Source organism: Abramis brama (assembly GCF_963993115.1).
Source record: "Abramis brama genome assembly, chromosome: 12".
NCBI classification, from domain to species: Eukaryota; Metazoa; Chordata; class Actinopteri; order Cypriniformes; family Leuciscidae; genus Abramis; species Abramis brama.
The window spans coordinates 14290191-14315774 of NC_139974.1; the positions used below are offsets into that span (position 1 = coordinate 14290191).

The following is a 25584-nucleotide window of genomic DNA, read 5'->3' on the forward strand; positions in this document are numbered from 1 at the left end:
AACCCTTTTTGCATTCACTTTCTTCATTCCGTTTATTCAGAACTGTGAATAATGATCGTTGTTTCTATTCTGTGGACACACGTTGATTGATGGCTGCTGTTCAAAGTAATAAGGGCACCGTGGAGATGGACAGGTTTCTGAGGGGGCTTTGGCTTGTAGATCTGACCCCCACCCTCTCTCTCTCTCCCTCTAGCCCAATGTGAACCTACGAGAGGAGAAAAGCCTTCACATTTTTCACCATCTTCCACACAATCGTCCTCTTTGAGGACTTCCTTTGTGCTCTGTCTCCGGGCTTTTTTTGGCCCTTTTCTCAGCGAGACACATCTAACTTTATTACAGACTAAACAAAAGAAGGCTTTGAAGTGCAGACGGGCGTTTTACACGGACCCTGCCCACCTCTCCGTATCCGCTGACAGTGATTTGTGCTCCTGCGGACACTCTAGAGTAGGCTCTCTGAATTAATATCTGCTTTGCCTCTTTAAGCATCTCTTGTAAAGGCTGGCCCAGCCCCCTCCCACCATCCTCCGTGTGGAATAGGCCACCATATGGCGGAATAGCTTCAGGCCCCTGAAGAACTGGTGTGGCATTCCATTCTGCGCTCCAAATTCATCTTTTTGCTTTAGATGCTTCTGGACGAGTATGGATGGAGGTATACAAGTAGGGCAACAGACCGTTCCATTAAAAATATTGAGAATTACATTAAATAATCAGATAACTGTGCACTGATGACAACTGTGATTTTAATGACTGATATATATGTCATTACTTCAGATTACATTAAATTCCTAGATAATTACCTTTTTTTTTTTTTTTTACAGTTATTTAGATCTGTAAGATGCATGTAATGCTTGGAATTTCAATATTTTAGAATACTTGGGCATGAAGTATATTCAAAAAAAGAATATATTGAAGAATAAAAACACTGTTGTTCATAAGCCCATGGACTATTAAAAATCAAAATCTAGTTTTACTAATGCTTTCTGTATCCCTTTCAATTTAAAAAAAAAAAAAAACGTTTTTGTTAAGTAAATGAACAAACTAAAATACTACTGTGTAAATGCTTTCACCTCACCTTGCACTGACACACTATATCACCACTCACGCGCTAACACACACAGACGCGCACACACGCTCCAATGTCAAGTCCATACTTATGCAAAGTGCGGCCTACTTTGTCATTTAATTTTTAAAAACCCTAAGGTCGTATAACACACTTTCCCTGTCATTTGCAAGTACATTAACTCGGTGGCCATACGACAGCCAAATTATGCTAATGGGCTGCTAAAATGGGTCATATAGACAGTGCGTTTTACATTAGCTTCAAACAATAGGGAGGGAAGAGCAAAGCAGAGGTGACAGCAGCACGGGGGAGTGAGACGGGGTCTGTCTCCTTTAGCCGCCGTTACGTCCTCATTCAGAGCAGCCTGTAAATGGACATCTCACGGCTGCACAAACCACAACAAGGCGCTCACGTCCTGTCATCCCCAAAGACTGCTGAACGGCGATATCAAAATGCTTGCTGAATAATGAAAGGGCTCAATTAACGAATTATTAACAGCAATTTACTTTACTTAGGTAATACACCCTGCAAGAGTATGCAGAGGTCAGACTTATTTTAAGGAGAGGAAGCGCAAGTGCAAAGCTAACGTTCATTCAGCTATTTAAATATAACATGAATAGCTGTGCTGCTTGTAGAAAAAAAGTAAGAGAAACAGAAAAGAAATGTGCAGTTTACGTTTATTTAACACTTGACCCTTAACTCAAGATAAAAACAAAATTACAACTGCCTGAAAAAGTAGGTAGCACAAATTAGCACACATGCTACTATAACACCTCCGCTAGGCCAGAGATTTAACGGGAAAAAAAAGAAAAAAAAAACTCCTCACTTTAGTTAAAGCAATCCAAGTGCATTATTGGATAAAATTGTCAATAAAACAAAATACACTTTTAAAATGCATTTAAAATGCAAATAAATTCGGCACACCAAGGCTCTTCTGAGTCTGATGAAGAGCCTGTGTGCGAGTCCATTATTAAATTTTTGCATTTTTGGAGCCTTGCTGTGCCAATTTTTTTCTGTTTCTTGTTATTTTCTTTGTCAAGCACTTTGGTGATGTGTGTGCTTTGGTCCCATTTTTGCAAAGCACAAAATGTGGGAACTGAATGAAAAAATCTTTGGTAAAAAAATAAATTTAAAAAAAATCATCTTTTATTACTGGATATTTGTCAAGATAAAAAGGTTGAAACTTTTTCAAACCATTTCATTTATGCCAAATCATTTATCACGTCTACAAAAATAATTCAAAATTGACTTTCTCAAAAACTTGAATTTTTCAAATAATGACCTATTATTTACACCTTACAAGCTACTATTACAAGCTACTCATAGATTAAAAACAAAAAAGCATTCATATTCACAAGAAATAAGACATAACATGTCAGACATGCACAGTGATATCTTCCCGATTGTATCACTAAACTTATTGTTGTGGAAGTTAGAACATTGTTGAAATTGAAAAATTGCATTTAAATAAAGTGCTAAAAAAGCAAGCAAGGAATTCCCAAAAACAAGGAAGAAGCAATTAAACACAAAAGATGAACAAAAAAAAGTTAAGCTACTCTAATATATCCTTTTCCCATCACTTTAAATTCATCCTAGGGGTCAGAAAAGTTCCCCTAAGTGAAGAATCATCCCAAGATGTTTCCAGTCTGACTGAAGCAGCTGTGCTGCGTGTTATTGCGCGAGCTCCACACAGTAAATTACGGAGAGCCGAGTAAACAAGGAGAGGCTAAACGAGTGCATGTTAGCTAATTAAACAGCACTCATGATTGCTGAGTAATTGAAGGTGCCTCAATCTTCACCTGAATACTTCCACAAATAATTACCTTCTTGTAATTAGCGTTGTTCATGGAGTGTTTGCGTGCGACACGCATCTGATACACACGTGTGTTTCAGATGGAATTTAAGGAAGATATCATATCAAATATTTGAGTGGCTTGGAAAATGAATGAAATTGAGGTAAATTAATGTTTGTAAACAGACATTTTGTTTTATTGTAAATATATTTAATTCATGAACTAATGTGAAAGGCTACGCTAGCATTCTGACGAGAGAAGAACGAATATAACAGGCCTGATTTCCAAGGGTTCTGCTTGATCCTGAAATCTGAGGGGTGAGAAGAAGAAAAAAAAACCCTGCATGTGCATCGCAATCAATAATGACTTCAATAAGTGATTTTCCAACCTTCCATGAAGTGGTTTCTAATAATCTCCTCAGCTGTAAAATAAACACAAATATATTGTTTGTTTATCCTCAATCTCCTGCTGCTTGTTCCTGCATTGCAGTGCTTTTTTCCCCTGTTATTATATATTTCTTGCTTTGTCTGTCTTTTTTTCCTAATCCAGGTTTGGTCATAGAGGTTGGCGAGCCGTCGTGCCGTCAGGCGCAGTCAATAAATCACCTTTTGCCGTTGTCATAGAGGAGCAGCCCAGCCGTGAGACAATGGCCATTATATCCTAAGCACTGCAGTCTCGTCCCCATCTGGCCCTTTATGGGGGAAACCACTCTTTCGGTAAAAAAAAAAAAAAAAAAAACGCTTACGTTCGGTCATGCAGGTTCAAAAGCTTCACTAATCCTGAGCTAAACCTGAAGGTTTGGAGTCCAAACACACGCCGCCTGTATTTTGTGCCTCCGCTACGCCGTGCCCTCGCCGAGAAACAGATAACACGCCATCCACCCTGGTGCTCAGAGACACAACAATGTCAGAACAGACAGAGAACCCCCATGCGGAGGGAGCTATGAAGGAAATGGAGAGAGAGAGAAAGAGAGAGCAAGAAAACGAGGATGAAGGAAAGAATTGTTTTTTTTGTCTCTTTAAATCCCCCAGCACAGTCTCTCCACTAGGCCATCACCTGAGCCGAGTACCTGACAGAAAACTCGCCAGCCCAAACACACACAGCAGCTGCTCCCATTGCCTAGCAACTACCAGTTGATAGATGATCCTAAATATGGATAATTACCATAAATCAGGCTGCTCGGAAAGAGAAAAGATGAAAAACAGTAGAGCCTGCAGTACGAATGCTGTGCGACCCTCATCAACACGATGCTGTCTTTCTCGGCTCTTCCCTCATACTCTTCCTCCCTCATTCCTGTCAGACCGCCGAGAGCTTTGGTTCTAAAAGACAACTTTACCCCTCGAAGGCCTCAGACGTCAACACCAATCACTGTTGAAGAAACATGAGCATTTAAACACAAACTTAACATTGGAGCCGTGGCCAAGTGGTTTGCGACACACTGATCCTTGGTTCTCATGTCAGTAATTTGAATTTGAATCTTACTTGTGATGTTTCTAACCCTGTTACCCTATTATTTATCAAAGTAGCAAAACATATATATATTTTAGCAGGAATGCGATACACGTGTTTGTTGGTGTTGTGCTATTTATCATGAGCTAAAGACTTCCTGTCAAACCTGTGACTGAAATGCAGCTGTTTGGTGAGAGGTGGGTTGTTTGTAATCTAATCTGGAGTGAATCAGAGGAAAACCAGCCGTGAAGCAAGGCTTCGTTCAGCACCTGGGAGTGCGGCGAGGAGAGCGTCCAGCAATCGCTCAGTGTGATAGGTTCCTAACTCTGAGGAGTAAAATATGACTGCAGCAAAGTACAAACAGGGTTTGATAGCAGATCATAGATTAAGGTCTAAACCATAACAAAAGTGATTGCGATGAGAGCACTTTGTCGAAAAAGTTTCTTGAAAGAGGACACTTCTGATGAATGGCCGTAATCAACATGCGACTACAGAAAATAATTCACGTTAAAAAAAAAAAAACTACAGGCTGAATCCCGGGAAGCAGGACAAAGAAAACAGTGAATGAGGGAGGGAAAAGAAGATGGTCAACTGAAAGAAAGACAGAAAGAAATAAAATAGAGCAATAAAGAGAAAGAGAATGGCAAGACGTCACACAGAGGGACAAGAAAAAGTGAAAAGGACAAAAAGCACCTCCTCTCTCAGGCCGTGACCTCACCAGTTCAGTCTAGCTGAGTCTGGTTGCACAATTACCCATCAATCAAATGTGCCAGTGCCGTCATCCCACCCCTCAGCTAACCCACACATACATACCCAGAGCCTGACCCTTCCCTGACCGGGAAACCCTGCACAAATATGGGCACCAGCCATTCGGCGGACATCCCCGGACGCACACGTATATATACATACAGCGAAACCACAGAGATCCTGTAGGATACAGGCAAATATGGGCAGTTAATGTTCATTGGAGAGCCCCTTCACACAAATAACACTCTGGAACATTGCCTTTCAACATCCTGTAATGCTATACGAGTACAGAATTAAAAACATTATTCCTGATTTCCTTTTTTTTTATGATCTGTGATGGAAGCCCCTGAGGGTCAGCTCACTGTAAACTTTAGCAGCTCTCTGAAGACCAGACTGTTACTACTAGATATCAGGTTGCGCTCCAAAGAGCATCTCTACGCTGGGGAAAAAAGGGGCCGGCGTCATAAATAATCCTCCATACCGTCCCATAAAACAGACGGCTCTGCTCTTCTCTCTACAGCCTTCGCTCCCTAAACGACTAAAAAAAAATAAGTGTCTGATGTCATCCGTATTGGCTTGGTTGTTCGATTCATGCCTGCTCCAAGAGGAGATTGTTGGTGTTGCATTTGCCCTTGGTCTGCTCGGGGGCAACTGTTGGCTCAATGACATCAGTGAGGTAGGCAAGAAAAAAGAAAAAAAAATACCAAGAGATTGGACTGAAAACAACGGTTAGAAAGGATTAGGAATGAAATTTGAACCCACATTGCCCACATGAGCACCATGGCTTAAGGCATCAGAGCACATGCACTATCTGCTGCAACTGCTCTATATTGTGAACATTTCACAATAAGAAAGTTATGTCTTAAAGAATATCCCATCTTCCTAACGAGAGATGAAAGATAACTAGATAAAAGCAGCAAGGAAAACATGTTGCTGTATCTAACAATAAGCCTCACCTCAGCGTGGACACATTGAGAGACTGAAGCTGAGGGATGGAAAATGATAAATTTGTTGCTTGGTGTCCCGAACACTCTTCTCTGACCCTGGGCCCAGCCACACAAAGAGCTGGAGACTCTTTCTTTTTTTCCAGAAGCTTCTGTGACGGGCGTGAAAGTGGGCTGAGAAAAGAGCGGAGTGTATGGAGGGTCCTGAGAGGAGCACTAAATCACGCAGAGGCCCACATCACACACAATCAATAACAACACATCAGAGAAAGAGAGAGAGAGAGAGAGAGAGAGAGAGAGAGAAAAAGAAAGAAAGAAAAAAGTGCAAAAAGCTCATCCCTCAACACAACATGATATTCCCAGGCAGAAGCGAAAGCATAGCAAAACTCGCTAAACCTTCCAGAAACAAACGACCTCTCCTTCCGCTCACACACACACACAATTAAACTTTCACAGCCTTCCAATTGCCCTCTAACAATACGCCTTCCCCCCATCTCCGCTCTCTTGTTCTTCCCCTGCACCTAAATAATATTCACCATGATAAATGATGCCATAACTCCGATATCCACAATCAATCTGGCCTTTAAAGACACATCCATCTTGTGTAATGTTGATGGGGGACTCAGTCAAACGGAGAGACGTGACTGCTTTGCTGACCTGAGAATGGTGGGGGTGGGTGGAGGGGGGGGGGACCAGCGGCCCCACTGACTGATGCCTGTCAGCTCACATCTGGCTGCAAAAATAAATTAGGCTTATGAAGACAAATGAAAAGGCCTGCCCCGCCACCGCGAGGGAGGGAGGGAGGGGAAAGTGAGGAGAAGTGGAGGGGAGAGAGAAAAGAGAATTTGTGAAAGGAAGAGCAGCAACCTGCTGAGAGAGAGAATTCCTCCTAAAGGGAAGATGACGTCGTACGGCACCACGTACAAATGCAGATTTTTATTAATTTAATCCTGTTCTTTTCCATCTTTTATTCATGGTTTTCATATCCTGAGGAAACGAGCTTACAAACGACCTGCGAATAAAGAACAAACTAATTAGTTCTAACTAATTCAGAATGGAATGAAGATTCCACTAACTCGGAATGAAGATTCGTACTCTGGACAGATAGGAAGGAGGGAACGGAATCGGCCATATTCCTTTTTGCACTATGACTTAATGTATAATGTAAAAGATTTGCACACTGAGTAAAAGATTCACATTCAAAGCAAAAGAATGATACTTGGAGAACAGTGGTCCTTGGAGTATGAATCTTTTGCTCAGACCACGATTCTTTCTCTGAACACACGAATCATTTGCTCAGAACATCACCCACATGGCTCAATGTATAAAAAAATGTGTACTCTAAACAAAAGCTTCACATTTAGCGCAATCAAATTCAAATTTGATTATGAATCTTTTGCTCAGAGCACAATTTTTTATTTGTCTAAGCAAATTATTCGTGCTCCGAGGAAAAGATTCATATAAATAGTTTGCTCTGAGCAGATTCTTATTGAGAGCGAGCCAGATTCAACTCAAAGCAGAAGATTCATACTTGAAATAGAAGACTGGTACTATGAGTACAATTCTTTCCTTTAGACCACAAATCTTTTGCTCAGAGCAAAAGATTCGTACAGAGAGCGGGCCAGCTTCAACTTAACATCACCCACATAAGCAACATGGCTCAATGTATCAAAAGATTCACACTCAAGAGGAGAAGACTGGAGCCCAAAAGTACAAACTTTTGATCAGAGCATGAATCATCTGTCCAGAGCAGATTTGTTCTGAGAGAGTAGACTTCGCATCTCAATAATCTCTATTTGCCAACTGCCATTACTCCACTTTGTTGTTTTATGGATCTTTACATTTAATAATAAGGATGTTATGCATCTCATTCAGAGCATATGATTGGCAAAAAGATTCATGCTCAGAACAAAGATCTGTACAAAGTCTCATACTTCGTAAACAAACTCGCAAACAGAATCTTTCCTTCGACGTTCTCTCTGGGTGGGGAATGCAAAAATTCCCATGACAGTCTCTGCGTCATTAAATGTTTACAGCGCGAGGATCATTACACACCACATATTCAGAGCTCGTTTAAGGGGTCTAAGGTCGGCCGCGCAGCGCTGGAACCTGGAGCTCAGAGTCTGTGGAATTCATCTATTCCCGCCCCTCAGAGTGAGAGACAGAAAGCACATTTTGAGTGATGGTTGAATGTGCCCTGTAGAGTAGTACACAGCGGTGTGAACTATATTTGACCCCTCTCCTTCCCGCTCTCTCTCCTTCTCAGCTGGTGCAAGTAGACTTAAGAATGAAGTTTGCTCGAAATGATGAATGGATTCCAGCAGAGCAACGCTCGCGCAATATAGGATATCTGAGATCTTCAGCTTCATTACGCAGGGTTTAATCACTTCGAATACACATGATTCCGTAATTAACGCAGGAATTATGCGGTTGAAGAGTAACTACTGCAAAACAGCTTTTGGGAAGAATAGTACACAGTAAAAACTTTGAAACGAGAGCAAGAGAGAGAACGGGAAAAAGAACAGCAAGTTGGTGTGTAGATGACAGAAATATTACAGACCCATTTTTTGGCAACAGGCGAGCGGCGAAAAGGTGGGAGGGAATTGTGTGTGAGAGAGAGTGAAAGAACGAGAGAGATGGATTATGTGTGTGTGTGTATGTGTGTGAGTGTGTGTGTGTGTGTGTGTGTGTTGTGGATAAGGGGGAATGAACTCTCCCAGGCTTTGTCATATGAGTTTTCCCAAGCTCTGGCCCCTTTGATAAATGACACATGTCATTCTGTCAGAGTGTGACAGTCCAGCTGGGAGGGCCTCTGATGTATGGCCGCACTGCAAAAGGAAATCAAGCTTTTCTGGCATGGACACAGACCATGCCCTTTATATAAGGTCCCTGCTTTCCTACATGGCTGTTTTTTCTTCTCCCATTCTTTTCTCCTCTTTTTTTTTTTTTTTTTTGAACGTGAAAAGAGAGCCTTTTATGAGCAAGGACATATAGCTGAATTTGTAGATTGATTTAAGGTTTGTGGTGGGGGAATAACAAACCCAGGTCAGATGGATTATGGGTAAAAGGCTTTAATTCCACAGCTCTGGGTTTTCTCTTTACCTGAGAGGATACAAACAGACACAATATCACTACTAGTACTACTACTAAGAAACAACCGAACTGTACTTGGAGAACGACACGCATGATAAAAACATCAAATGGAAATGTGTCTATTCTAGTCTTCGTTGACAAAAACCAAACATCAGAGGAAGTACTAGATAAATACTCAAATCAGCTTCATTGTCTTTACAGCTGTGACCTAAATTTAGTGTGAGAAAAGAGGATACTGTGGAAAGGAAGACGGAGAGAGTAAGGGAGGGAGAGAGGTTTCATTTTGTATTTTGTTAGTTGACAGTTAGCAGGAAAAGCTCAAGGATGGACGTAGGCAAGCCACACAAAAATCGTTTGCACAGACTAATGTTTTGTTCAATGTCTGCAAGGCTAAAATTAATTTGATGACAATTTTCTCATTTTCAACACTGATTTGACAGGAAATCGGGATATTAAATGGTTTTAAACATGGCAAAAAAAATAAAATATATTATTATGTTACTGGTGGCTGAACGCATAAATTAGACAAAACATCCAATAAGCACACACAAGGGGCGGGGCTTATGTAGAACTTTTAAACAACGTTAAATTCTGCTGAAATACAATTACAAACAACAAAACATCTTCATCTGCAATCCTGAACTTTATACAGCCGGTAGATTGCAATCAACAGACACCTTAAAAAGACAGAGGAAAAACTTTTGACATATTTTAGTGGCAGGAACAGACAGACACTTTTCAGCTCTTACACCACAATAACAGCACTGAGGCAATAAATCTGACACCGGGCTCAAAAAACACCTCACGCGCACACACGCCGTGAGACTGACACTAGACAAACAGGCGGTGAGACAAAAAACAGAACAGCGGCGATGAAGTTGTGGAGAAATCGGCACCTGGACAACAGTTTAGGGAAAAACATACACACAGACACACGCAGTCAAACGGACCCTCGAGGGCGTGGTAGCGCTTTCCTGACCACCTGGGGACCGTGAACTGTGGATGACCTCACGTTTGATTTGTGAAGGGTTAAAAGAAGGAGGGAATGGGAGAATGGTGTGGCTAAATGAGAGGAGAGTATCATTAACCAATGAGTGATGGGTTTTAGACAGTGCTGGCCCCTCCTCCCCGCACTATGTGTCTCACAACATTGTCCTAACATTCAGCCTGAGAGCTGCTATTCATTTAAACATCAAAACGCCGCCATTTTGAATGCAAATGGATGGAAACATCACACTCAACCTACAAAGTAGCTCTGGTTCCTCACCACCTGGTACTGAAAACTAACTAGGTACAAGGTACAGTGATTTTAAGGGGGCATATCAAGGGAAACTTAAACTTTCCCTCCTTTGTCTATGTAGTATGCAAAAAAAAAAAAAAATGTATACTGTAACTACCTTCCATGCCCACGCAACATCAAGTAGAGAAACTAAGTAGAAAAAAAAAAAAAAAACAGGTCATTCGGAAATCATCATGGATATGATATCACAACCACTGATGTATGACTCAGCAATGACAATTCAGCAACTTGGCCTGTCCTAATGATTAAAAGAGATTAGACAATAATAACAGAGGTCAATTACATACACTACTATTCAAAAGTTTAATACTCTCATTCAGCAAGGATGCATTAAATTGATAAAAAGTTACAGTAAAGATTTCTATTTCAAATAAATGCTGTTCTTTTGAACTATCTATCAAAGAATCCAAAAAAAAGTGTTTTCAACATTTACGATAATAAGAAAGGCTTCTTGAGCACCAAATCAGAATTTTTTTTCTGAAGGATCATGTGACACTGTAATAGTAATGACTTTGCCATGACAGGAATAAATTACATTTTAATACGATAGAAAACAATTAGCCTAGTTTACACTTTAATAATATTTCACAATATTACTGTTTTTAGTGTATAGGCAATTTAAAAGTAAATTATTGTTTAATAATTGAATATTATTTATAAAATTATTTATCAATTAAATGCAGCCTTGAACGTAAGAGACTTTAAAAATCGCAAACTTTTGAACAGTAGTGTAAATCTCTCTGGTGCTCTTATTTTTAAACGAAACTAAAGGTTTTGGCACTTGTTAAGTGAACACACAAAAAATATGGACATGATTCGAAAAGGTTAAATGGTCCTTAAATAATAACAAAAAATAAAAAAACAAGTAAAAAATGATCGCATTAGAAATGAATGAGATTAATTTCATCTAGTGGAAGCGTTTGGTACTGGTACAAAATCTTACTGAAAGCACATTTTTTGAGATATCAACCTCAAATTCGGAGCACAAGTTGTTTAGGTTCATGGCTTTAATTTTCTCACAACTCTAGAGTAAAACACGTTTTGGAAAATATGCATTTCATATAAAATTAAAAAAAATATATAGTGTTAGTATTTTTGTGCATTTTTCATTAAAATTTTTTTATTTTTGTTTCACGTTAACTTTTTTTTCACTTCAGCAATAATCTGCTAAGTGTTTTTTTTTTTTTAAAGAGACCAAACTTAAGTCTGTGCTCCAAGGCATTCAAGATTTACGGCAGTTTAAGTTGGAAATTTCATTTTCAGGTCTATGCTCAAAAAGGTTAACAGGTAATAAATGGATCATAACTGTTCCATAAATATAATTTAGCATCATTAAATCCCCTAAAAATACAAAATATTAAATAAATAATTTTCGAACTAAAATACAGTACATTCATTTAACAAAAAAAAAAGGGTACTGAAGAAAAAACATGAAATCAAAATTATTATGAACAATTCTTCAGTGCATGTAATGTAACAAAAAAGTAGAGTCCAGGGGGAAATACTAAAAAAAAAAATCTTAAATAAATATACCCCATGAAAAAAATCAGACCTAATAGGAGCCGCTACAGTTTTCCAGAGCACACACTTTGTGCAGCAGCTAGATACACACCCCCCTCCCCGTGTGCAGTATTGATGGACGATACTTGAAACAGAGGTATATTTACATGAAAGAAACGACACCTCAGTATTTATGACACGTCCTTGCTGAGGCTCGTCACACGGCGGCTGCTCTGACGGCTCTAAGTAGGGCTGAATTGCGCTGCCATAACCAATTTAACATGGAGAAGGTGCGCTAGTGAAGAAGAGCTACACACACACACACACACACGCACATACAAAAACACAGCGACACACCAACATATGTCAACACTATGTTTTAGTAGAACATGGAAACTGCTTGTCTCCTATTGTTGGTCAATGAAAAAAATTCCCTGGCACATTTCTTATGCTTTTACTAAATATGATTGACACATCGTAATGTTTTGGTTTAGAACCAGTTTCGGCTTGAGACACTGAAAGTCGTGACATGTCGGTTCACAAACTCAATCTATAGTAAGATCTAGAATGTCTTGTTGATTTAATTCTTCCAGAGATAGTTTGTCTTGCTTTTATAAAGCTCAGATCTGTTAATGGAAGAGTAAATGTTTGCATTCCTTGTTTTGAGTCACCTGACTTTTCTTCTTTACGGCACATCTGTTCATCTCAAGTTCCCAAGCTCACAGACTTTAGGGGCCGAGCAGAACAAGTCAATGATCAATGATGCGTCCCTCAGTTAAAGTTCCACCAACCGTATGGCTTTCAGTCAGCTGGACAAGGTTAATAGTTGATCCTCATGTGTGTCTCAGCCTCTGTGTGTGTGTGTGTGTGTGTGTGTGTGTGCACATGCTGAAGTCTAACTGGGAAGCATATGGCTTTTTAAAGAAAGAAGTGGCCAGTAGAGAAGAGGGCAAAAACAGAAAGGGGAGGGGAGGTGGAGACAGATTTGAAGGGGGCGCCCCCCACTGATTTCTCAGACAGAAGATTCAGAGCAAAGCTTAGCACTATGATTGACACTGTCTGGGAGAGTCCGTCTCCAAACAAGCTTTAGGCCTCTTAGAACATGTGGCATTTGGCATTTGAATGTGATTGTGTCCAAATCACTATAAATACCTATAAAGTTGAGTCTGGGAGACTAGTCACGACATGTTCGCCCGTCTATTAAAGGATATGAGGAGGATTTTAATACAGTTCACGTCCCTCAAGGCTTCTGTGTGTGAATGAAATGAAAACCAGACGTTATTTTAGTCGCATAAGTTATTTTTAAACTGATATAAACTCTGCATGTATTTATCAAACATCCTGAAATATGAATGCCAGTGATTCATACTTCAGAGGATGATTCTAAGACTGACTATATAAATCAAAGATTGGAAATAAAATGATATACAGTGAGAAGGATCTGTCCTGTATGTTGTCCATCTAAAAAAGAAACTGTACCATTTGCTATATACTTCCCATCAGCCTTATCAGCACCATAAAACTGGGGACAAAAAAAGGAAAAATGATATTCATTACTTTCCAATGTCCTATCGGTAAAATAAAACACTTCTCAACACAGGGAAAAAATACAGCCACTTGGAGGACCTACCAGCTACTGTCTATGTGTGCAGGCAGGCTTTTATCAATGAAGCTAATAAAAGTGACCCTCAGCAGGAGATGAGGGTGACACGCGGCTCTTTACCTAGCTTTAGGGGTGATGGACTGCAAATGTGGTCTTAAACACACCACGAAAAACGAGCAATGAAAGTGTCAGGGTAAAAACACAGAAAATCAAGGCATTTTGTGCGACCGTTCGAAGACGGCTCGTAAAAAAAGGGAGCCAAGTCTTTATGAGTGCGATCCGGAGCAGTGCATTATGGGGCTCAATGAGAGTGTCAACACAAGCTGGAGGCTTATCTTTATCCACTCATTGTGTGTCCAGTGGCTTAGCGCTCATAGAGGAGAATCGTAACGCCTCTGATCAAGAGTGGAGGGAGAGGGATCTCCATTCTTACATCGGCACATCAGGGGAACCCATGGATTAGGTTCACTCTTTAGTTCTTGTAGGTCAAAGGTCGCACTCGAGCAAACACAAATCCCATTCTCTAGCCTGAAGAACATAATCCACCACTACGTATTGGTGAGAGGACGATTTCAGACTTGAGAGTTTGTTGTACTCACCTCAACCTAGCACATACGCAAGCTTTGTTATCACAGGTGACACGATAACCCAGTTACCTTTCAGCTTGTGAAAGTACAGCATTTACAGGAATAGTTCACCCAAAAATAAATACTCTGACATAATTTACTCAGCTCCAAAGCCATATGACTTTCTTTTTTTCTATGGAAAAGAAAAAGGTTTTGAAGACTGCAAATCAATCTTTTCCAATTAATTACAATAAATGATGGCAATTTAAAATGTCTTCTATTTTTATACATTTTAAAATCCAGTTTATTCTTATATTTTTGTAGATACTGACACTTTTTTAAGGATTTGCTACCTATTTTTCATTTCAGGTTCTGCAGAAGAACAAAAGTAAGTTTGGAATGACCCGAGTGCGAGTAAATGACAGAATGTAATCAATCCAAAAAAACAAAACAAAAAAAAAATCACATCTCGCACTGCCACACTTGTTGCAGAGACATGAAGACACCTACGAAGCTCTTGACGATGGCTTTAAAGTTGACTATTAAATAACCGCAGGCATGAAAATAAATGTAGCGAAGGTTTGGTGCTCCTTCACACAGACATTACCCAGAAGCCCCCTATCTGGTCAGCCATAACTCTTGGTAACCAGGAGCACCTTCTACAGCAAAGGGCTATTCATTTAGCTGAAACAGACCACGACATCGCACTAATACTCTTGCCTTTTACAAGCCCCTCTCTCACACACACATACTCAAACCCTATCAGCGTTCATCCAGGGCCGGCCTGAAATGGGGCTGTATTTCAACCCCCACAGAGGTGTTGTACATGTTTGTGTGTGTGGGTGCATGTGGGGCCTAAGAGGGGCCTGTCTCTGTAACGGCCACGAGTGATGGAAGGCCCAACAGGGCCACTAAGACTGTGCACTAAGATTGTTCTAGACCTCGGGGCCTCGGAGGAAACATATATCCACCTGGCAACAGGGCAGCATGCTATGAATGCGTGTGTGAGTGTGTGTGTTCACGTGTGCGGGCAGATCTAATCAAGGGCTAATAACAGCACAGAAGAAGTCGTTGGCCCTCGTAAATCAATGTGCAAAATAATTGCTAATACACTGGTTATCGATTAGTGTTGGGGCGACTCATTTTCGGAGGCTATGGCTACGAACTAACAAAGTGACAAGGGTAAAGTGTTATTTCTCTGCTGCGCAGACAGCTGGGCTGCGCAGAGGACTGAGGCAGGCAGTAATTCTTAATTGACACCTGTCAGGATAATGACTGCAGTCCCAGCTGCTGCGGGAGAATTTCTCCCCACTCCTGTTCATCTGTCAGCTCTAATACCTTTCTGAGCACCACTCCTTTCTTCTATCGCTCACTCCCTTCTTTTTATTTTTACTTCCCCCTCCCCATTTTCTGCATTTTTAAACATAACAGTTTACCCACTAAACCCTCGGTTTCCTGTTCGCAGTGTTCTTCCCATAGCCCTTTCTTGACTAACCGAGTTAAACGTGCAATTTTTAATCTAAAATTACATATGCGAGTAATTTTATATAACACTGGGTCTCATTTGCCAAGCGTGCATGAATTATGTGTATGGTGTAACGATACACTCGTGTCACGATTCGATACTGAACTCACAATACTTATCGCAGCCAAAATAAAGAGTTTTTTTTTATTATCATTAAAATATTATTTGTTATTTTATTATCATCAGGACTTACAAATTACAGATGCACAGACTCCTGGTGCACGCTATGTCCCGCCTCTCCCGCTATTAATGCTCTATACATGTAAGAATAAACCATCAAAAACTCTTTGAATAATACTACTACTAAAAATAAATGTGATATGGTGATTTAAATGATGTTTGCGCTTTACACTCCCAAATCTTTGGCATTATATCGTCGCAATATAAAAATGCGACAATATAATGCCAAAAATTTAGGAGTTTGGGGGCGGGACTAACGTTTTTTTTCTGACCAATGACAGACGAGGGAAGTGTTTTGTAAACTTGTTTGAAAAGAGTCAATTTTTTTTTTTGTGCAATATTGTTTATTGCAGACATTATTTGACCTTAAACAATACAGCGTACAACTTTGGTTTAAGAAAATAATGCAAAGGGACCTGCAGCCAAAAAAAATTAAATAGTTTTTTTTCTCTCTTTCATGTCTTTAGCTGGTCTTTTGTGTTCATGCAGGCAGGATATTTTGAGTTGAGAATACAGTGGTTGATGGGAGGAGGAACAGCGAGTCCCAGGACGTGACTTCCCCGAGTTTGAGGGGGCTTTATGGGTGTTTACTTAACATCATCAAAGAGCTTCCTTTCGTTTCATGCTCATCTGTCAAAATTAATGTTACTAAATATGAACGCATGACCGCAAGGCTTAGACCTTAGTACGCTTGGCCGTCCGTGATAAAATGATGTCAACCACTGAAATATTACATTAAATAAGCTATCTATACAAATATGCAAATAATCAGACAATGTCACAAAGAGCATCATCCTGTTGAGACGCCACACACTCCTCAGATCCTACAACACAAACATCAAAGCTCAATCTCCTGCTGGCCCGTTATAAACATCGGCACGGTTCTGTTGGCCGAGCCGTTTGTGTTTTATCTGATGAGGATGTATAAGGCGCACCATGAGGAAAACGGCAAACTGGGATGAGAAAACTCCGCCGAGCCTCTAAAAACACCCCATCCTTCCTGTGAGCCAAGAAAAAAAGCAAGGTAAAGCAGCAACAGATGAGTGCAGGGCAGGACAGAGAGAAGGCAGACGTGGGCTCCCCTGGGTACAAGTTGACCTCCGTGTACTCCTCAAGCTTGGAGACTCCCGTTGCTGGGTCATGACTTGAGCTTTTCTCTCTTTTGTCTTTCTTCCCCCTCCCTCTCATCTTTCTGACTCACTGTGGACTAAATTAGCTGAGAAATGAAACATGGGGGATCAAAACAGACAGAAAGAAAGAGAGAGAGAGAGAGAGAGAGAGAGAGAGAGAGCGAGAGAGAGAGAGAGAAAGAAAGAAAGAGTAAGAAAAAACACAGCTGGCCCTTTTGATAGTTTTGAGTTCCCATAATGCTACAGTACCTCTAATCCAAACCTCCTCTGGTGACACGCTAGCTTTTTGTGGTCCTCTGTGTGCTCATTTTTCAGCAACTATCAGCAGACGCACAAACACACGTCTGGAAGTATTCTTAATTTTAGACTTTACGAAACTTGAGGAAACCAGATAACTCCCAAATGTGTCGAAGCTCATTAAAACCACAGAGCGGTGTTTACCGCAGACTGTGTGTACCATCACACTTGGCTCATACAAAGTCCCAACATATTTTCATTTTGATCCACTCTTCCCATAAAACCTGTCATCGATCTTCATTAATCAAACTCAACCTCCACGATCTCGGACAAGGGGAACGGCAAGCTCGGGACTCAGAATAACTGGATACGCTTTGATTTCCTATAGGCCACTGGCTTGATCCCCAAATGCAAATTAAACTATTAGTTGTAAGTGGTGGGTCCCAACATGAATATTGACTAAACGGGTCAATGTCACCTGTTAATGACACGAGAGCGGATGAGTCTACCCTCCAGCGAAGCCAACACAAGGTGAGCCCAGATGTCACGCTGCATTCTCACGTCTTTCGGGAAAGATTTATTTTCTTTGCTAGCATGAAAATAGGCATTAAAGAAAGAGAGAAGGATAAAACACGACGTCTAAATGTCCCCCTATAGATTTATTTCTATAATTTGCAAAACAAATGGTGACAGTCAACTCCTATCTTTTAATACAAATACATCACAAATTGAGAAATGATAATCCAGTATATTTCACATTTCTCACCCGGTATGAAAATGAATATGAAGAGGCACCAGGCTGTTTAACAGACTACAACAAAACCTCCACATCTTTAATGCAACATAATAAATCTTTGTTAGAGAGTAAAAGGTATTAACCTCATACTCGTGCTACAAAAAACACATAAATCTCAACTGAGTTAACAGCACTGCACATTATATATATCTGTAAATGCAGGCTGATTTGTATGTAATGTTGCACTGAGAGACTTAAGCAAAGTGAGCCGCTCAACAGCACTCAAATTCTGACAGTATTTTCATATTTCGAGAGCATGGTGGTGCGATTATTGTCAGCAGGAGCACGGTGTGTCAGTACACTCAGAGCTTGAACGGTAGTGCGACCAATGACACAGAACAGTGGTACGTCCATCAACATGGAGACGGAACGATGGCGTGTTTGCAGAGCACCAGGCCCGATTGGCTAACGCAGGGGCATTCTGATTGGCTGCCTCAAATGCTTTCTGGGCCCAGCGGTGCGGTTAAGAGCCTGGATTACTGAGGTCATTAGGCAGCATTGCCACGGTGACGTGATTAGTCAGGTAGCAAAGTCCATTTGTCACCTGCACCAGAAAATTGAGTTAATTCAGCACTACAGGCTAAAGGGACTGTATAATATCAACTTGATTACATCAAGGCAGCTGCAGACCTGACACTTCGCTGAATTTGTCAGCTTTAATCGTTAGAGCCTGTCACAAATCCATCAGGAGCTCAGATAATTAGGGTTCCTCCCTAATGAAGCCAGCAGAGGAACCTTTACCTTTATGTCGGATAATTAAGAAGCCTCTGGTGCTGAGGACAGAATGCGTTTTAATGACTCCCCATGCTGGTTCCTTCCTCCTCGCGTTTTGTTTTTCTCCTTTCGAGTGTGTTTGTGTGCGCTTTTGTTTTTTTTTTCCAATTTGAATCTTGTCTCAAATGTTTGTCTAAAAGGAATTCAATTTAATTGTCACGCTTGCATTTAGAAAAAAAAAGAAGAAAAAAAAAAAGTAAAAAAGGGCAGATGTAAAATCAAATTAAGTTAAACTGAAGGAAAAGGAAAAGCAGCAAAAATATTGCAAACCACCTCACGGCAATGTTTACGCCGCGGCTATCCAGAGGACGGAGGTGCGTGGAATGGATGCAAACCGAGCGGGTCTCTGTCTGCGTGGGAGGTTGTGAAAACACAAAACCAAATGAAACCTGGAGCAGCGGAGAGATACCGCATTCATCGCCGAGTCCTCCCCTGGCTCCTCTCCTCTCTGCTAGAGCTCAAACTCACAGACACAGTCTGTGCTCTACGTGGGAGGCCCGTGTCTGTTTCAGAGAAAAGCCAGCAAATAAATACAAATGACTGCAGCAGCCCAACACAGAGAGGGCCACTCTGATCCCACTGCACCAAAACGACCTAAGCCCACAGCCGACGCATGTAAATCACTCAGAGCAAACAATGGCAATGATAGCAACCAAATCGAGGCAAACTCATCCGTTAAAAGAGGTGGAGCATAACAGAGAAGTGGAGCGGCAGCAGAAAGTGCTTTTAGTGCACAGCGCAAAATTTAGAAAAAATAATCAGACGGCTCGAGTGATTTCGAAGTTTAAGTAAAAACAAATCACCTTGTCACGCTAAGCGGCTTTTCTTTTTATACCCTCAATCAATAATTCCTAACATTATATTTTGATGGAGAGGGGGAAAAAAGTGTCAGGCTCTGGGAAAAGCGGAAACAATGTGCCTGCCAACTTTTGAATGACCATTAAAGCAAATGATGAACATGCCTGTCAGAAAAGAGAAAATTAAATCAATATTCAACTGAGGTGGAGGGGGCTGATGGCTTGTTTTTGTGGAGGAGCTGCCAGGTCAGATTACCAGGCGCCATCTCACCTCTGTGAGCTTTCGAACTCCCCACGTCAGTCTCGCCATACAGCCAGGGAGACGAAATAATCCCTTAAAAATGCCATTTCCCTCCACTGAGCAGAAAGGTAAACGTAAAAAAAACGAATGAACAATAAATGTCAGTTGAAACGAATGAAACGTCAGCTATGTATCGCACTTGTTAGCCCTTATAAAGTCGACCTCGGTTACAGCAGTGTGTCTGGTATGTCGGCTGTTCCCTCATCAGTCAAATATCAGGGCCTAATTCTGCAGATCAGTAACTCTGCTGATGCTTGAACTTGAAAGAGAGCCTTCATTCAGTAGAGAATGGACCTGTTAGTCACAGAGATTAAATGGGAGAAGAAGAAAAAAAACGAAGGAACAGAAAAAAAAAAAAAAAGAGAGAATGCCAAAAGGACAAAGTGGAACTCCCCAAGTATAGCCTAATACAACAAAATGGTTTCAAATATAATGGCTAGTTTGTGTTTAATCGCCTCAAAATGAAATCCAACAGCGTTCATAACAAATCAGAGATCCGCTCTCTTGATCTTCACAGAAGATTCATTAAAAACAGAAATCAGCCCTGTCTTGTAACATCAAAGAGCACAGGTACATTTCACATGAATAAATTGAGCTAAGAGGAAAACAGATCTTAGTGCAGAGGCCTTGCTCAGTGACATCTATCAGGGAAGAGATGTTCTCTCTGCTACATTTTGTGCTCTCGACACGCCCCAGCAATCCCTTATCCCCCTCTTCTCTCCCTCTCTTTGAATGACGAAAAAAAAAGTAGTGTATAACCCTGCCGAAAACTTCTTTCCTTTCTCTATTTTCCCGCACGACGGGGGCAAAAGTTGTCTTTTGAGTGGCTGCGGCCGCACGGCGCATGCGTGTTTCCATGGTGAATGATTTACTGATGTTTATCAGGAATGAATAGATCAAAGGCGGCCACATGACAGGCGATCAATCAAGCATCAAATCAAGGATGGCAATCCGCATCTAAATAGACGAACTGGAGCACTTTGAAACTACATTTTTTACTCGACTACATAGGCCACGGTGGAGTGGGAAGTTTTAATTTGGCACAACTTTAAAAAAAAAACGTATGAAGGCTTTTTAAAATAAATTAATGCATTCTGCTAAATGAATTAATGCATTCTGATGAAACTACCGGTGTTTTTAACATTCTTTAAAAGTTAAAGACCAACATAAAACAAATCAAAAAGTCAAAAAATGCAGTCATTATTTGGATTAAGCATTTCAACCCACATAATAAAGAAGTGTGAGTGATTGTATGTCTTTTTCCCCCATACCTACTAATATTAGTAAACAAAACATACATGCATGCACCGCTTACCTGAAGATCGCCTCGGCGCTTGCTGCTTTCTCCGCGGCATGCTGTCGTCCCACCCTCCACTTGACTTCTCATACAGAATCAAAATGCCAGTGACGGGGGACAAGAATTAATTTCAAAAAATGTAATACAAAGCATGTATTAACGCGTTCCTCTTCTCTTCGGAGTCTGTCTTTTTATTCCACCTCTTTAAAAAGTCACTTTGAGCCGATGCAAAGTCTTAGAGGGGTCAATAGGTCTTGAGAGGTTGTAGGGCTTTTTTTACAGACTAAAATGTCTGTAAAAATAAAAAATGAAGGTGTATCTGGCCGACAGGTTTAATAATTAGCTATAAGTCATAGCATGATTGCCAAGAGCTCAAGATATATCTCCCGTCCATGTCTAACGGCGCATAAACACAGAAAAAAAAAACGCTTCCTTAGGTTCTCCTTGGATTATGGCAATAGTTTGTAGCAAAACGGAAGAAACTTCCAGTTATGGAGAGCCCGTCCAAATGTATTTCCGTCCTCTCGCTCGGTGGAAAGCCTAAAACCGGGACAAAACCAAGGGAAAAGACAGGCAGACAGGAGACAGTTAATGTCAGTCACAAATGGGGCTCGAGCTCAGTGCGCATTTTCAACGGACTAAATTCCCCACGCGCGCAGTGGAGAGTCTCTGCTCGTGCTCCTCCCGATATTCACCAAACACACTGTCCGTCCATGCTCAAGGAAACATGTGGACAGTTGATTCGGGCGAGCGTGACGCGTTTACTACAGAGCGATATATAAACAAAAAACACACTCTCTCGCAACGAACGTAAACTAATTACTCTTTTTAAAAAAACAAAAACTACAGGGAGCGAAACGGCGTTCTTGGTCTCGCGGCTCTTCGCTGAAATATGTATCGCGCGTTCAGGATGCGTGAGCGGTTCAGACAGTCTCAACTGATAGACAGACACATCGAGTTGCCTTTCCTGCCTCTCTCTCTATACTCCACCCCTCCGGAGCGTCACTCTGACAGTGAAAACCCACCTGTCAATCTTTTTAATTGTTCTGTTTTTTCCCTCCCCACAAAACAGGATCGTTTGAAAGACAACGAACTGCCTTTTTGGAGAAGACATCACTTATTTGTATGTTGTCCATTCAAACTAATACACACAGTATACGGTTTTATAAAAAAATAAAAATATAGTGCTATTCAAAAATGAACTATGATTGTAGGCTACTACAGTTTCCCCAGTTATGCACTGTTCTCGGCGTTATCGTAAAAATAAGTTTCACGTCACGCGCAAACATTAACGCATAAAGCAGGGGTGTCCGCTGTAAACATTTCATTTATTTGGTCTGATATTTTAGCAGTTTTTCATGCACGTAACAACATTTCTTTGATCCTTTCACTGTCTTTTATTCTTTTTGCCAGTTTTCTTCATCTGTCTCGATGACGTTTGCCGAACTATTCCAGACGTTCAAGCGCTAAAAGGAAATTATTTGCGACCTTTTTCCATCCCCGCAAAAAAAAAAAAAAAAAAAGACAGTTGGAAGTTACAGATTGATTCGTTACACCTTACTAGGAAGTGAACACTTTGCACGGGAAGGGGAGGGACTCCTGGAACAAGTTGAGTATGACCGTAACAAGCCTCTCTACAACGCTTACACATTACTTATTCATCAATTGCAAAACATCCACAAATTAAATAACGAGGCCACGGTGTTAGACATTTCGGATCCTATTAGGCTAATAATAACCGTAAAAAAGTCCACAGCATATCTGCTCTTCAGTACTTTGTTGACACGGTGTACCTGGCACCCCCCAAAATCACACTTAAATCGCAACTTTGTTTTTGTCTTTAAACCAGCGTTGACGCAATGTCCACTCTTTCTGTAAGTTGGCGAGTGGGTGGGTGTGTTTTTAAATCGCTCGGAAGGGGAACGCGAGAAATCCGAGTGAATTTTTTGAGGTGGCCTTAGCTCGCTCCGGTCGCCTGATGTTTCTAACGGATTTTGAATGTTCTTCGACCACCGCGCGGGGATTCTGCTGCGATTTTAGCGGATAATTCAGCCTGTGGACCGACGCGAGAGGTTCGCCTTGCACACCGCATACCGGTGAGTGTACACATTTGTTAGTATAGAGTAAATGTATGAATAAGCCAGGCTAGGATATTATACATCACCACCACCGAAGCGTTATATCTCTGTACGCGACGTTTAAATCATGTTCTTACCTTTGACGGTGCTGCGCATCCTTGAGCTATTGCCAGTTGCAATATAACTGTTCATTTATGCTGTACGCCTGTCGGTAGGGGCTAATAATGTGAAAATATGTCCAAGTTCCGCCCCAACATCTGTCCATCTATCCATCCTCGCGACTGCCTCGATCAGCCTGTCGCTGTTGATGGCTCTTACGTCACCAATCTCCCATCAGAAACTCATCGGGCTCAAAGAAGCCAAGATTCCTCCCGCTGTAAGGCAGAAGCATCGCTGGGCAAAAATACGACGGTTTTCCGAGATTATAGCGTGTTAACAACAGACATCTCTCTGTCTCAGTGCAAGACAAAGGTACAATGATAATTAGCTTGTCATTTTCAAATAAACGTTTGTTATAAAGAGATTTCTGTGTATTTTCTAACAGTTGACTTAATTTGAACTTTTATAAAACTGTATTTTTATAATAATAATAATAATTACTATTCTTATTATTATTGATTTATCTTATTCTTGCTGCCGTGAAAATCACATGTAAAAAAAAAAAAATACATCTAGCTCATTTTAGCTGTTCTTCCACTTTTCTTGAACAGTTTCTTACTGTAACTGTATGACTGAAATTCACTTTCATTCCCTAGAAATGAATGCTTTGTGCTATTTTGTCGTGGTATCATTGTGCATTATTCGCTCTATCCTAACAGACTTACAAATCAGTGATCTTTCTTTCTTTCTTTCTTTCTTTCTTTCTTTCTTGTTTGTTTGGAGCAGTTCTTGCGGCATTATCCTCCAGAATTAATGTTTGGTTTTCAGCATTGTGATGAAATTCCCTTCAAGGTGTTGTTAGTGTGCACTTAAAAGAGATGTAATGCTTTATATAACAGTGCCTGACTGTGCTAAACATATATTAATATAAGTGATTACAAGCAACAGCAATAATAATGTGTATTTATAAGTAAATAAATGCGCAAATAAATTTACAAAATAAGTAGGCTACATATTAGATATTTGTTGTTCATTGATATCAGTAATTTCACTGTAATGTAAAGTGTAAATAAAAAAATAATGCAGTAGACAAAAATATCCATGCTGATCATGCTGGCTTCCTCCAAACCCAAACTAGACTGTGTCTTGGCATAGTGAATTACCCAGCTGTGCTCATTCTATGCTGATGAACTGAAATCATTTTAGATAATTAGATATACAAACAGTTACAGTATTTTCAATTGATGTGTTAGAGAAATTAAATTGTTATTGCATCTTTTTCCATCCAGTGAAAAATAAGTAAAACTATTTATTTATGCACTTTGTATTTTATTAACATGTGCCAGAAGATTTTGGTAGTGAACATTAGTGCTGACAGGTCGGCATATGCTTGTGTGTGTGTTTTGGGAATAGTTATCTACATATAATGTATAAATGTTTGTGTGTACCTATCATCTTATTCAGTGTAGGACATTTTATTCTTTTGTAAAAGGCCATGCCTGAAGGAACGCCACGCAAGCATAAGCGTAAGCTCAAGATGCAATGCCAACGCACTTTGTTCGTGTGGAGTCTGAACTCTGTCATTTTCAGCCTTATAGTGCTGGTTAAAGCTCCTACAATAGGTTTTTGCCTTTCCTACACAAGTTCTGTGGTTCTCTTATTAAATTAATGACTGGAAATGATTGGAAAACATGAGCATTAAAGCATAAGTGAGTAACACATGAGCTGTGTAAAAAAATAAAATATGTATGTTTTCACCCACTACATGCAGTGTTAAGAAATATATACACATTTATTAACTTAATGTATTTTAAGAGAGCAGCATCAGACTAATTATAGATGTTATGCCTTTTATGGTGTTATAGTGTTTTAAACTGATTCTCTATCACTGCTTTTATGTGTTTATACTTTATAGAAACTGGAGCAAATGGATTTGGTTCATCTCTCTTATGTTATGAAAAATAACCTCAGATTTATACGCATTTCAGTCTGATCTGCTATTTACTGTAGCTGGCCCTATTTGCATTAAAATGCCAGGACATGCTATAATGCACATTATACGTTGAAGAAATTCTTCACGTCTCAATATTACGCTGTCTGCTTAAGGGATCGCAGACGGATGGTACAAGACTGGAACTGAAAAACCGAGGGAGATTCGAGGTGATAGTCTTTGAAGTCGTTTTTTTTTTTTTTTTTTATGTAGCATGTCACATCACATCAACAAATTATGATCCAAATTGCCCGCACGCTACAAGAGGCGGGATGCCGTCATATGTGTCCAAAGATCTGTATGGCGAGATCTGAAGGTTTTTAAA

The 25584-nt window shown here is 40.4% G+C and overlaps 1 protein-coding gene and 1 long non-coding RNA gene across 2 annotated transcripts in view; one reads left to right on the forward strand and one right to left on the reverse strand.

The window, feature by feature from the left end:
• Positions 1 to 23639, reverse strand: part of tshz1 (teashirt zinc finger homeobox 1) — a 34889-nt gene extending 11250 nt beyond the window's left edge. The window contains exons 1-2 of the mRNA XM_084131987.1: positions 23308 to 23639; positions 21111 to 21632 (exon numbers count right to left, since the gene is read on the reverse strand). Of these exons, the coding sequence (XP_083988113.1) occupies positions 21111 to 21150 (40 nt within the window). The 5' untranslated portion in view covers positions 21151 to 21632; positions 23308 to 23639. The remainder of the gene's footprint in view (positions 1 to 21110; positions 21633 to 23307) is intronic.
• Positions 1 to 25584, forward strand: part of LOC311094136 — a 683555-nt gene that overhangs the window by 278394 nt on the left and 379577 nt on the right. The window lies entirely within an intron of this gene.